We start from the raw sequence: 11788 nt of genomic DNA, 5'->3' as shown, positions 1-11788 counted from the left end.
ATTATTTTTGTTGATTCATATCTTTTTATGTTTCTAGTTCTTTAGTTTTCTAGGCGTGTTGTTTGATCGTTGAGTCTGTTTTATTCTCCCTGCCGTACGCCTCTCTGTGTGTGTGCGTGGGTGGGTGTGTGGGTGGGTGGGGGGGGGGGGGCGGTTATGCGTACGACCAGGCACTTGATGGCCTTCGTCTCTCCACCCTCGTTCTTTTTTTTTCCTTTGGGTTTGTGGGTTTGTGTGTGTGTGTGTTGTCGCGGTGCACTGCGGTGCGTCCCTGTTGCCACGCCATCAAGCTACCCGCCGCCGCACGTGTGGTCGGCCCATGCACGCATTCCGCGTGGAGCAGGGGCTACGTCCCCGTCCTTATCTGTCCGTGCGGTGGGGGGACGGCGCGGCGGCGGCGAAGGGAAAGAGGGACCCGCTGGAAGTAGTCTTTGCGTCGGTGTGTTTGTGTGCGTGCGTGAGAGAGAGAGAGAGAGGGGGGGGCAAGGCGGAGGGGGTGAGCGTGGAATGGGGAGTAAAGCTTTTCCTGGCACTTTGTCGGGGACGCAAATAGAGGCCGTTAGCGCGTTGGCAGCGACACTCCCACGCATGACTTCCTCTTTCATTCCTTCTCCCTCCATCTCTCTCTCTCTCTCTCTCTTCTGTTTTGTGTGTGGAATGTGTAAGTTTAACTTTAACCGGGCGGTGAAGAGCGAAGGAGGGGCTGGATAAATATATATTAACACGCAGCCTCTCTTTCTCATTTATATTAGTCTTTGAGTGCCCGGCGTGTTGTGTGTGAGGGGCCCGTGTGAAATGCACCGCGGCGTTGCGGGGGAGGGGGAGGGAGGAGGTGTGTGGTGGGATGCGGGTTTACGTGCGTCTGCTCCTGCGGGAGGCTCCCAGGCATGCGCACGGGCGCCCGATACTTCCATGCGTGTGCGTGCGTGCGGGACCCCACCCCCCCTGGAAAGCGCCGTATAGTATATTATAGTGTACACACAAATAGAGGCATACGTATGGGCTTAGGAGGAGGCACGCATTTTATTTTGGTTTGGTTTTTCTTTCTTTCCTTCTTGACCCCTTTCCCCCACCTTTAATCCCCACTTTTTTTTTCTGCTGTGTCTCTGTCTCTCTCTCTCTGCGTGTGTGTGTGTGTGGGTGTGTTTGCTACCGCCCCCCGCCTAACTGTGCGGCTGCCGGCGCCGCCAGCCGCCCGTGACCGCGGCGGTGGCCGTGACGGACGCCCCTCCCCACTCCTCCTCTCAACCCCTGTTTTTTTCTCGCCCCCCCCCCTCCCCCCACTGCCCCTCAATCACTGTGGCTGCGCCGCAGCAACGCAGGCCACACGCAGGCAGCATGGCGTACAATGAGGCGCTGCTGGGGAAGTACCGCGAGCTGGTGCGGCGCGGGGAGCCGTTTCGCAGCGCGACGTGCCCCTACTGCAACGGCACCCGCGACGCGAGCATTCAACATATTGACCCCAAGCGGAAACCGCAGTCGCCGTGGGACTTTTGGGACCACATCGTCTGCGCCCCCTCTGCCGAGAAGAACGACGGCGGCGGCGACGCACACGATGGCGTGGGCGATGCGGGGGCGGCGTTAAGCGCGGAGCAACGCCCTCGCGCGCCGCCGCGGCGCCGGCCGATGTACGTGGTGGGGCCGATGGTGGACCAGAGCGAACTGCCCTTCCGCATGCTCTGCCGCCGCTACGGGGCGACGCTGGCGTACAGTCCAATGCTGCACGCCAGGAGCTTCGCCCAGAGCGCCCAGTACCGCGCACGCTACTTCTCCACGACGCCGCACCGCGCCACACCCGCGGGCGGCGCAGGCGCCGAGGCGGCGGTGGGCATTGAGGAGGCGAAGGACCACCCGCTTTTTGTGCAGTTCTGCGGGAATGACCCCGACACCCTGCTCGCGGCGGCGCGGTATGTGGAGGACCACTGCGAGGCCGTTGACATCAACTTTGGCTGCCCGCAAGGCATCGCCCGCCGCGGCCACTACGGCTCCTTTCTCATGGAGGACTGGGAGCTTGTGCACAACATCCTGCACTGCCTCGCCGTGGAGCTGCGGGTGCCGGTGACGGCGAAGATGCGCGTGTTTGACGACGAAGCCCTGACGCTGAAGTACGCGGAGATGCTGCGCGACACCGGCATCGCGGTGCTCTGCGTGCACGGCCGCACGCGGCACAACACGCGGGCGCTTGCAGACATTTCGAAGATACGTCGCGTGCGTGACCACCTGCGCGGGTCCATTCCGGTCATTGGGAACGGCAACGTCTTGACGTTTGCGGATGTGCTGCGGCACCTGTCGGCGACGGGGTGTGAGGGCTACATGTGCGCGGAGCCGCTGCTGTGGGATCCGCGCCTCTTCTCTGCGCCGCCCCACCCGGTGCGCAACGGGCGATGCTTCGCCGAGTGCCGTGAGGCGCGGCTGGGCGCCGTTCGTGCGGCGCAGGCGTACCTGCAGCTGGTGCAGCGCTACCCCGTCGACGTCGGCTTCGTCAAGGCGCACCTCTTCAAGATGCTCTTCCACAGCTACGAGATGCACCCGGCACTGCATGCGTGGCTCACGAGCTTCAGCTGCAGCGGCCGCGGCGCCGCCCCCGGCAGCGACGAGAGCGGCGCGGACGGCGCAGCGGCGGAGGCGGCAGCGGCCGGCGAGAGTTCGGACTTCTTCACCGCCGCCATGGCCGCGCTCGGCGAGCACCTGCGGCGGCTGTACGCGGCGGAGGTCTCCTGCGGCGTGGAGGGGCCGCAGCCGAAGCGGGCGGAGGCGCGCCAGCAGGGCGGCTGCGGCGATGCCGCGCCGACGAGGAACGCGGCAGCTGCGGCGCCACCCGACGCCTTCGCGGAGGACGAGGTGTTTGGCATCGACTTCGACTAACGCGGCGGGTAAACGAGTGGGAGGCGCCTCCCACCCCCTCGCCGGGCTGCGGAGGCGTCGCACGACGGCCGCCGCGCCGACTGTGCCGTGGCAGCTCCGTCGACATGCAGTGAAGTCCCCGCTTCTCCCTCTTTCTTCTCGCCTCTCTCTTCTCTTTTTCGCTTCTCCACTTCGCTTCTCTCTCTCTCTTGTTGTCTGTGTGCGGGGTGCGCACTGCGTGAAGTGGAAGGGGCAAAAGGAACAGAGACGCGCCTTCACCTCACCCTGGGCGGCAGGTAAGGGCGGCAAGCGAAGGAACACGCAAGAGCGCCAGCGCGGGCGAGCGAGCAAAAGGAAACAAAAGGGAAAAAAATAGGGAGTAGCGAAGCACGGGCGCGCAACAAGAAAAAAAAGGAAAAAAAAACGAATAAAAAAAGATTTATGGGGCGGGGCTGTTGCGTTGCCCTCGCCCTCGCCCTCGCGCTGCTGTCGCTCCTGGCGCGCGGCGAGGCGGCGTTGACGGAGCAGAGCCACGGCGAGGCGGCGCCGCGCAGCCCGTGGCGGCCGCCCGTTGCCTTCGGCACCCTCACCGCGACCCCCGCGAGCTCCGCGGTGGTGGCGGCGGCGGCGCCGGTGCAGCAGCAGCCACCGCAGCAATCGCGGACGGCGCCGGTGCAGGAGCTGGGGCGGATGCAGGAGTACAGCTACCGCGTCGCCTCGATGAACAGCGTGGTTCCCGTCACGGTGGAGGCGGGCAGCCGGCATCAGCTGGAGTTCACCGGCGAGGCGGACAACGTGGTCAGCATCGTGGCCCAGCTGCTGGACAACCGCTACGACAACAGCGTCCCGTCGTCGAACTGCTTTGGCCTTTACGTCAATGTGGAGGTGCAGGTGAAGGATGCGGACGAGGAAGCGGCGGGCGGCAACAGGGAGGAGCCGCCGCGGCAGCAAAGCACGCCGCCAAGCGCCTGGGCGACCTTTTGGAACTCCATGGCGACCATCCTCGACAGCAGTGCCTTTTGCGACCTGCTGCCGACGGTGATGCTGCGCGTGGAGCCGACGCGGGAGGCAACGCAGTACTACTTCATCGTCAGCGCCCGCCACGGCTACACGCTGCCGCTCTACAACTACACCTGTCAGATGCGTCTGTTTTTTACGCAGAGGCCCGCTGCGGAGATGGCGCGGGTGCAAAACGTGTTTGCGCTTGGCCTGCCGCTTGCCTTTCTGCTGCTGACGGGGCCGTTTGTGCTGTGGCGCATTGACCTGATCCCCGGCTACCTCACCGACATTGACGTCATCAGCTGGATGTGGTTCCTGCCGTGCATCCTGCGGGACGCCCTCATCAAGGCGGCGGTGGGCTGCGGCACGGTGCTGTGGGGGGCCTACCGCAAACGACGCGCCCGGGAGCGCCAGCGGCGGCTGGAGGAGCGGCACCGTCGCCTCATGGAGGAGGCAGAGCGGCTGCCGAGCATGTTCCACGGCCCGCCGCCGCCGCCGCCGCCGCCGCCGCCGCCGTTTCAGCGGCAGGCCCAGCAGGAAGCATTTGCAGCTGCCGATGTGAGCCCCGGCCCCAGCGGCGGGAGCAATAGCACTACTAATAGTAAAGCTCATAGCAGTACGTCCAACAACAACAACAACAACAACGGCAACAACTCTGGCGGCGGTGGTTGTCAGGGTGAGGCGGAGCGGCATGGGCCAGTCGCAGTGCATGTGCGACAGCCACCGCCTCATCCGGTGCCAACGCTGGCACCAACGACAGCGGCAGCTGCCGTGGAAGCAGAAGGCGGCGGCGGCGGCGGCGACGACGACGACGTGGATGCCAGCCTCAGGCAGAAGCACACCGAGGAGGAGAAGCGGAAACTGCTGCAGAGCTCTGGGGAGCTGGAGGCCAAGCAGCAGGTAGACGGTGAGGCGTCGTCGCCCGCGAACGCCCGTCTGGCGGCGTCCGTCGCGCAGTACCCTCCGGGCGCCAGGGAGAAGGGCGCCGCCGCCGCCGCCGCCGTGGGCCCGCGAGAGATGTTGGAAACAGCGGCGCCCTGCGTGGTGCACGTGCACGCGGCCGCCGAGGCGCCGGTGGACTCGGTGGACGGGCTGGCCGCCGGCGGCAGCAGTAACCACCGCAAGCGTGCATCCGGTGGGGCCCGTGTCTTTCTGTACAAGGAGGAGGAGGAGGAGGAGGAGAACGTCTGTCGCATCTGCCGTGACGGGGCGGAGGAGGAGAAGCTCGTCTCGGCGTGCGAGTGCACCGGCTCCGTGCGATGGGTGCACCGCACCTGCCTGGACCGCTGGCGCCTAGAGAGTGCGAAGCGCAACATTCGCAACGTCAATCGCTGCGAGATCTGCAAAAAGCCCTTCAGCATCCCCATTCGGCGACGCACGCTGCTGTGGCAAAGCTCGCGCCATTTTTTGCTTGCCATCACGCTCGCCGTTTCCACCGTTGTCCTGTTCGCCGCCCTCTCGGTGCTCCTGCGCAACACGCTGGGGAGCATCTCCTGTCAGGCCCCATGGCGCAGCGTCTCCTACGCGACGATGTTCAACCTGGACGGCATCATACTCACCCTGTTTGGGTACTTTATGCTCACCCTCCTCGCCACCTTCTCCTTCGCCCTCGTCTACAGCCGGTGGCACGTGCGGGAGGAAACCGAGGCGTACGTGCAGGAGTTTCAGGTCCTGCCGGAGTTTTGGACGCGGCGAAACACGGCGAAGGTCGTGGCGGTGTACGTGATCGGCCTTGGGCAGGCCCTCTGCCTCGGCTACCTGCTGAAGCTCTTCGTATACCGCACCAGCAGTGTGGCGTGGAACTGGGAGGCCTCCCCCTCCATTGGCGCGGTGCTCTACCTGATGCTCCTCAGCTTTGCCGTCAGCGTCGTCCGCGGAGGCCGGGACTTCATTCGGACCCAAACCGCCCGCAGCGCGCGGGACGTTGTGGTGGAGACGGCAGACGAAACACAACAGGAACAACAACAAGGGGGCGGAGAGGCAGCGACGGTAGCAGCAGCAGCTACAGGGGAGAATGCAGATTCGCACGGACAAGCGCCCACCGGTGAGGGACCACGCGCGACGTCAGAGGCGGTTGCCGTGCCGCCGCACCTGCGCCCGATCCGGGCCGTGGAGTACTGCCCAAGGCGTCCTGTGGAGCGTCCCCGGTAGATATTCATCCAGTGGCAGCGAAATACCCCCGACGCACGCGTCCCCCCAGATCCTGTCATATTCTGCACTATAGCCTTCAAACGTGTGTTTGTCTATGTGCGTATATATCCATGCATGATCGAGTGCTGACGGCGCACCGGTCACTACCTAATATATATATATATATATACATATACAATGCACCTGTGTGTAAGTCCATACACGATACAGAATATAAACACATCTAGGTATATATATATGTATATATATATACACACACATAGAAATGGATATGGATATGGACATATATATATATATATGTAATATGGGCTGTGTTTTCTGAAAATCAAATTTTTTTCGTGTGTGTAAATGCTTTTTTAGTTCTTCTTTCCGAAGTTCTTTTCTTCTTTTCTTTTGCGTGTGTTAGCTGTGCGCTGTTGCGGTCGTGTTTGCGTTTGTTGTTGTTTTGTTGTCTGCCTTCTCAGGTCCCCCGCGTAGGTAGGGCGCGCGCAATGCGCCCAGCGGCGGAGGTGACGTCGCCGTCGTCGCCTCCTCGTCTTTTCTTCTTCTTTTTTTTCCGTTTCGCGCTGCCGGTGGTGTTGTAGGCGCGTGGGGGCCGCCTCCGCCCCGCCCGCCCCCATTTTTTTTTGTTTGTGTTTTTGTCTCTCGCAAGCGTGGCGTTGCGCCCTCCCCACTCCGAGCGTCGGGAGGGGGGGCTGAGGAGGGGCCCCGCGCGCCACCTCGTGGGCGTCGCTGCTTGTGTTTGTTCCCCCCCCCCTGTCCCTCTTGCAACTGTCTTTTTTTTTTTTCTGTTTTTCCTTTTCCTTTGCTTTTCCTCCTTTTCTTCTTTTTGCCTTGCCAGGCTCACCGGCGCAAAGGAACAAAACAAAAGGAAAAAAGGAGCGGGCCTCAGGGTGTTCGGGGGCGCGGCGGGAAGATGGGTCAGTGCCTCTGCTGCACCACCGTGGCGCAGTCGGAGGTGGCGCTGCTGGAGAGCTGCGGCAGTTTCCTCGCGACCGCGGGGCCCGGCTGCCACTGCCTCCTCCCGTGGACGCGCAAGGCCGGGACGCTTTCCCTGCGGCTGCGGGAGCACCACATCCTCATCCGCTCCAAGACGAAGGACAACGTGTTTGTGAACATCCGGCTGACGGTGCAGGTGCAGGTGATCCCCGGCCGGGAGTCCGCCGCCTTCTACGGCGTGGAAAGCCCGGCTGCCGTCATCCAGAGCTACGTGGAGAACTCCGTGGAGGCGAAGATCCCGCTCTACAACCTGGACGCCCTCTTCATCGAGCGGGGCACCATCTCGCAGCAGCTGAAGGGCGAGACGGACGCCGTCATCGAGAGCTACGGCTGGGACATCGTCTCCGCGCTCATCACGGAGATCGACCCCGGCGGCGCCATCACGGAGGCGATCAACAGCATTCAGAAGAACCAGCGGCTCCGCGTGGCCGCCGTGGATGAGGCGGAGACAACAAAAATGCAGCGCGTGCGGGCGGCGGAGGCGATCTGTGAGTCGCGGCGGCTGGCGGGGATGGGGCTGGCGGAGCAGCGGAAGGCCATCGTGGCGGGCCTGCGAAAGTCCGTTGCGGAGATGCGGCAGGACGTGCCCGGGCTGAACAACGAGGACGTGCTCAACCTGCTCATGATCAACCAGTACTACGACACGATGAAGAACGTGACGGAGAACAGCTGCGGCAGCCTCCTCTTCATCGAGGGGGCGAGTGGGCTGCAGTCCTTCTCGAAGGAGCTGCGAAGCGGCGTGGCGCAGACAATGCGGTAAACGTCGCCAAATGAAAAAAAAAAGACGAAAGGAACGAAAAAAAAAAAAAGTAGGCACAACCACAGGGGACGGGACAGCGGCGGCCGGGTGCCCCCGCCCTCTGCCTTTCTTGTGCCGCACCAACCCACCCGCACACCCCTGCAGAAGATGCGCGTGGGAACTGCGGCGCGCAACTCCCGCCCCCATCGCCTTGGTTTTGTTTCACTTTTCCTCCTGCCCCTATTTTTTTCGTGCGTACCATCCACCGTCCCGCTGCTGCACCTCGTCACGGCCGTCGACGGCAGCAGCGGCGACGAAAGTGATTAGCTGCGTCTGTGTGCGTGTGCAGGAGGGTAATACACATTCGGACCGGTGCGTCGCTCTTTCTTTATTTGTTTCCTTTTTCCCTCCTTTTCCCTCTATTTGTTTTCGTCAGCGGCTATTCTGAGCCTCCTCCTTCCCCGCCTCCCCTTTCCCCAAGCGTGTGGTGTCATCCCCGCAGCCACGATGGCCGGGGCGTGGTGCAAGTCTCTCAACGCACACGCCTCCACCTGCGCTGCTGCTTCTCTCTTCTTTTGCGCGGCCGCTGAACTGTGACAAGGCGGTGGGAGGGGCAGCGCTGCAACAGAATGTAGACCTGACCGGCTTTTGAGGCCGTCCGCTGCCTCGCCCTGTGGGCGTGTTTGTGGCGCTCACGGAGAGGGGCGGGGAGGGGAGGGGGAACGGAGTGCGCGGAGCCCGGCGGGGTGAAGGGCAGCGTGAGGCGGGGGCCGCTACCTGCACTTCGCACGGCGTGGCGCTTCACATGGCGCCCCCCACAGCACGAGGACTCTTGCGTGTGCGTAACGTGTGTGTGCGTGTGGTACTCAACAGGGGAGGAAGATGTCTCCGCCGCACGCTGGAACTTGCGTGCATTTCTGCCGCACCGACGTGTGCCGCGAACGGCCGTGGCAGTTTTCGGCCCTCCGTGTGACGCGTGCCTCACGCCCGCGTGGCGTCGCGCTAACGGACGGGGCTCGGAGTGGCTGCGGCCGCAGCACCGCCACCTGGCGGTTACTCACGCCCCTCTGAGTTCCTTTTTTTATTTTATATTTTTTTGCCCTTTTCATTTTTGTTTTCTTCTTCTCCCTCTGCCTTTCTGTCTGTCTCTGCGGGTGTGGTCTTCGGCGAGAGCCACGGCGGTGCACCGCTGCCGCACACGCACACACACACGCAAGCGCCGGCAACGCCCGACTGCGTGCGTAGGCCAACAAAATGCAATCAGACCCATGGAGGCAGGTGATGTTCTCCGTGGTGCTCGTTGTGCTGATGCTGCTCCTGCTCAGCTACTGCTGCTGCATCTACTACATCCGGCGACGGCGCGAGCGGCGCCGCGCGGTCCTGCTTCGCCGGCGAGAGCACGAGGAGCACCAGCGGAGGCTCCACCGTCTTGAGGAGATACGGCAGCACTCCCTGTACCTGCTGTTCTACTCGGAGCTCCTCCAGGCCGCCACCGCGTCGGTTCCGAATGCGGAGCCCGCGGCCGGCAACAACGGCTTCGCCGCAGGAAGCCCCCTCACTGGAATCCCGCTCGCCACCGCCACAAGTGCCGCGCGACGCCGTAGCGCCGCGTCTTTCGTTGAGCAGGAGGAGACACCTAGAACAAATCCTTATCAGCCGCGGCAGACATCTTACGCTGAGGAGGACTCTGCCTTTCGCTACGGCACCGCCGAGTACCTGGAACGCCCCCCCACTTCCGGGTCCGAGAACAACACGGAAGAGCAAGACTGTGGCGTTGGGTCACTGGGTGCGGTATGCACGGCACACGCGGCCGGCATGGGAGCCAAGAAATAATTCGGCGCCAATTGGCCGGATTGAGCTCCGCTTGGGCGGTGTGGTCCGCTGTACTCATCTCTCTCCCTGTGCCCCGCCACACACACACACACACACACAGTGACACACAGACACAGAAAGAGACATTGCCACTGCCTGCCTGAGGACCCTCGTTCTCTCCCCCGCCCTCGTTGTCTCTCTCTCTCTCTATCCCTCTATCTCCCCCTGCTCCACTGCTTCTTTTCACCACTGCAGTAACCTAAAGCCTCTGGAAAGCGAAGCAGTATGATGCGCGGGAGTGACAGTGAGGAGAGGGCGCCTGGCGCCGTGCACCCGCTGACTTCCCCACACCACAATGACGTCAGAGCCCCCGATGCCACCGCACACCCCGATGACGACGGCACCTCCCCGCTGCAGGACGCCAGCCCCTACGAGAATGGCAGCGTGAAGAAGGACGACGGGAATGCGCTGCCGGAGGGCGAGGCACCGGCTCCCACAGGCTTCCTTGCGAAGGTGAACGCGTGTGTGAACGTCGTCCTTCCGCCCGGCGGAGTCCTCGCGAGCGCCTTCAACCTCGCGTCGTCGTCGATCGGGGCCGGCATCCTCGGCCTGCCCCTGGCCGCGAACAGCAGTGGGCTTGTGATGGCCGTCTTGTACCTCGCCGTCATCACGTTCCTGACCATCTACTCGATGTATGCCCTCGGCGTGGCGGCGCAGCGAACGCAGATCAGCAACTTCGAGGGCATCGCGGTGGCGCTGATGGGCCGCTGGTTCGCCTTGTTTGTCGCGTGTGTGCGCGTCTTCCACGGGCTCAGCGGCTGCGTCGCGTACGTGATCAGCGTCGGAGACATCTTTAAGAACATCTTGAAGAACAGCAACAGCGCGCCGCAGTTCCTGAAGGAAACGAACGGAAACCGCCTGCTTGACGATTGTGGTGTGGCTCTGCGCGATGATGCCGCTGGTGATCCCGAAGCACATTGACTCGCTCCGCTACTTTTCCACCTTCGCTGTCTCCTTCATCATCTACTTCGTCGTGGTGATCGTGGTGCACTCCTGCACGCACGGGCTGCAGGACAACGTCCACCACATCAGCGTGGGCAAGGACGACGACGCCAACGTGGTGCTCTTCAACAGCGGCAACAAGGCAATTGAGGGCCTCGGCGTCTTTCTTTTCGCCTACGTTTGCCAAATTAATGCGTTCGAGGTGTACTGGGATATGAAGAACCCCACGCTCCCGCGTTTCACACTCGCCGCCGGCATCGGTATGACGCTGTGCTTCCTGCTCTACGCCATGACCTCCTTCTTCGGCTACATGGACTTCGGCAAGGATGTGGACGGCTCCATCCTGCTCATGTACCGCCCACTCGACGAGCCCGAGGTGTTGGTGGCGTACATTGGTGTGCTCTCCAAGCTGTGCGCCTCCTACGCCTTGCTCTTCATGGCCTGCCGCAATGCCATCTATCACGGCCTCGGGTGGGACGTGGACAAGATACCCTACTGGAAGCACATCCTTGCCGTGACCTTTCTTTCGGTCCTCATGCTGATCTTCGGCCTGTTCATCCCGAAAATTCAAATTGTGCTTGGCTTTGCGGGCTCCATCACCGGCGGATCCCTTGGCTTTCTGCTCCCGGCGTTGTTTGTCATGTACTCGGGTGAGTGGACGTGGAAGAACGTGGGCACCTTCAACTACGTCTGCACGTACGTGATGCTGATTGCAGGGGTGGTTGGAATTGTCTTTGGCACGGGCGCCACCATCCACGCCACCATCGTGGGATAGCGAGAGAGACAACAGCACGGGGTGCATAAATAACTTTTTATGATTGTTTAGTTGTTGTTGTTGTTGTTGTTTGTTTTTCTTTTTCTTTTTTTCTTCTCCAAAACGCATCAGTACAAAAGATAAATTTAATTGTAAAGGCCGGTAGTTGGGCGCGTTGACGAGGACGTGGGGAGGGCAAAGAAGCGTCGCGCGCCGACGGCTCTGGAGGCAAGCCCGTGCCGTACTGCATGAGTGTGTTTGCATGCATGCCTTGCCGCACGTGCGTATTTGTTTCTGTGCGCTGGTTTCGTTAATTGATTGTTTCTTTGTTTCTTTTCTTTTTTTGTGCGCGTGCGCAGCAGCTGATGGAAATGAACTCTGTGCGTGTCTCTCTCTCCCTGTGTGCCTCTCGCACTGTGTGTGTGTGTCTCTCGCACTGTGTGTGTGTCTCTCGCACTGTGTGTGTGTCTCTCGCACTGTGTGTGTGT

General features: G+C 62.1%; 6 protein-coding genes across 6 annotated transcripts, besides 16 other annotated features; all 6 read left to right on the top strand.

The window, feature by feature from the left end:
- Nucleotides 1-105: 105 nt before the first annotated feature.
- Nucleotides 106-154: a microsatellite.
- Nucleotides 155-217: 63 nt separating this feature from the next.
- Nucleotides 218-249: a microsatellite.
- A 210-nt stretch (nucleotides 250-459) lies between these two features.
- Nucleotides 460-476: a microsatellite.
- Nucleotides 477-596: 120 nt separating this feature from the next.
- Nucleotides 597-643: a sequence feature (GA-rich).
- A 456-nt stretch (nucleotides 644-1099) lies between these two features.
- Nucleotides 1100-1149: a microsatellite.
- A 189-nt stretch (nucleotides 1150-1338) lies between these two features.
- On the top strand, nucleotides 1339-2865 carry Tco025E_07482 (putative dihydrouridine synthase (Dus); the record flags this gene model as incomplete). The annotated part of the gene is made up of 1 exon (XM_029374347.1): nucleotides 1339-2865. The coding sequence occupies one exon, from the start codon at nucleotides 1339-1341 to the stop codon at nucleotides 2863-2865; it is 1527 nt and encodes a 508-aa protein (XP_029225559.1).
- Nucleotides 2866-2986: 121 nt separating this feature from the next.
- Nucleotides 2987-3055: a sequence feature (GA-rich).
- Nucleotides 3056-3243: 188 nt separating this feature from the next.
- Nucleotides 3244-3280: a microsatellite.
- A 5-nt stretch (nucleotides 3281-3285) lies between these two features.
- Tco025E_07481 (uncharacterized protein) lies at nucleotides 3286-5994 on the top strand (the record flags this gene model as incomplete). The annotated part of the gene is made up of 1 exon (XM_029374346.1): nucleotides 3286-5994. The coding sequence occupies one exon, from the start codon at nucleotides 3286-3288 to the stop codon at nucleotides 5992-5994; it is 2709 nt and encodes a 902-aa protein (XP_029225558.1).
- A 150-nt stretch (nucleotides 5995-6144) lies between these two features.
- Nucleotides 6145-6300: a microsatellite.
- Nucleotides 6301-6381: 81 nt separating this feature from the next.
- Nucleotides 6382-6450: a microsatellite.
- Nucleotides 6451-6786: 336 nt separating this feature from the next.
- Nucleotides 6787-6830: a sequence feature (GA-rich).
- An 80-nt stretch (nucleotides 6831-6910) lies between these two features.
- On the top strand, nucleotides 6911-7753 carry Tco025E_07480 (hypersensitive-induced response protein 1-like; the record flags this gene model as incomplete). Its single annotated transcript, XM_029374345.1, has 1 exon — nucleotides 6911-7753. The coding sequence occupies one exon, from the start codon at nucleotides 6911-6913 to the stop codon at nucleotides 7751-7753; it is 843 nt and encodes a 280-aa protein (XP_029225557.1).
- Nucleotides 7754-7766: 13 nt separating this feature from the next.
- Nucleotides 7767-7802: a microsatellite.
- A 1184-nt stretch (nucleotides 7803-8986) lies between these two features.
- On the top strand, nucleotides 8987-9565 carry Tco025E_07479 (uncharacterized protein; the record flags this gene model as incomplete). Its single annotated transcript, XM_029374344.1, has 1 exon — nucleotides 8987-9565. The coding sequence occupies one exon, from the start codon at nucleotides 8987-8989 to the stop codon at nucleotides 9563-9565; it is 579 nt and encodes a 192-aa protein (XP_029225556.1).
- A 77-nt stretch (nucleotides 9566-9642) lies between these two features.
- Nucleotides 9643-9680: a microsatellite.
- Nucleotides 9681-9718: 38 nt separating this feature from the next.
- Nucleotides 9719-9775: a sequence feature (GA-rich).
- Nucleotides 9776-9829: 54 nt separating this feature from the next.
- Nucleotides 9830-10525, top strand: Tco025E_07478 (amino acid transporter; the record flags this gene model as incomplete). The annotated part of the gene is made up of 1 exon (XM_029374343.1): nucleotides 9830-10525. The coding sequence occupies one exon, from the start codon at nucleotides 9830-9832 to the stop codon at nucleotides 10523-10525; it is 696 nt and encodes a 231-aa protein (XP_029225555.1).
- Nucleotides 10526-10760: 235 nt separating this feature from the next.
- Tco025E_07477 (amino acid transporter) lies at nucleotides 10761-11321 on the top strand (the record flags this gene model as incomplete). The annotated part of the gene is made up of 1 exon (XM_029374342.1): nucleotides 10761-11321. One exon carries the CDS (start codon nucleotides 10761-10763, stop codon nucleotides 11319-11321), a length of 561 nt encoding a protein of 186 aa, XP_029225554.1.
- Nucleotides 11322-11355: 34 nt separating this feature from the next.
- Nucleotides 11356-11416: a sequence feature (A-rich).
- Nucleotides 11417-11614: 198 nt separating this feature from the next.
- Nucleotides 11615-11647: a microsatellite.
- A 68-nt stretch (nucleotides 11648-11715) lies between these two features.
- Nucleotides 11716-11788: a microsatellite.

The sequence above is a fragment of the Trypanosoma conorhini genome (genome assembly GCF_003719485.1).
Source record: "Trypanosoma conorhini strain 025E chromosome Unknown Tco_14.4_contig_00580, whole genome shotgun sequence".
Lineage (NCBI taxonomy): Eukaryota > Euglenozoa > Kinetoplastea > Trypanosomatida > Trypanosomatidae > Trypanosoma > Trypanosoma conorhini.
Note: the sequence above shows the minus strand (reverse complement) of the source record. Positions and strands in the feature narration are given on the sequence as shown.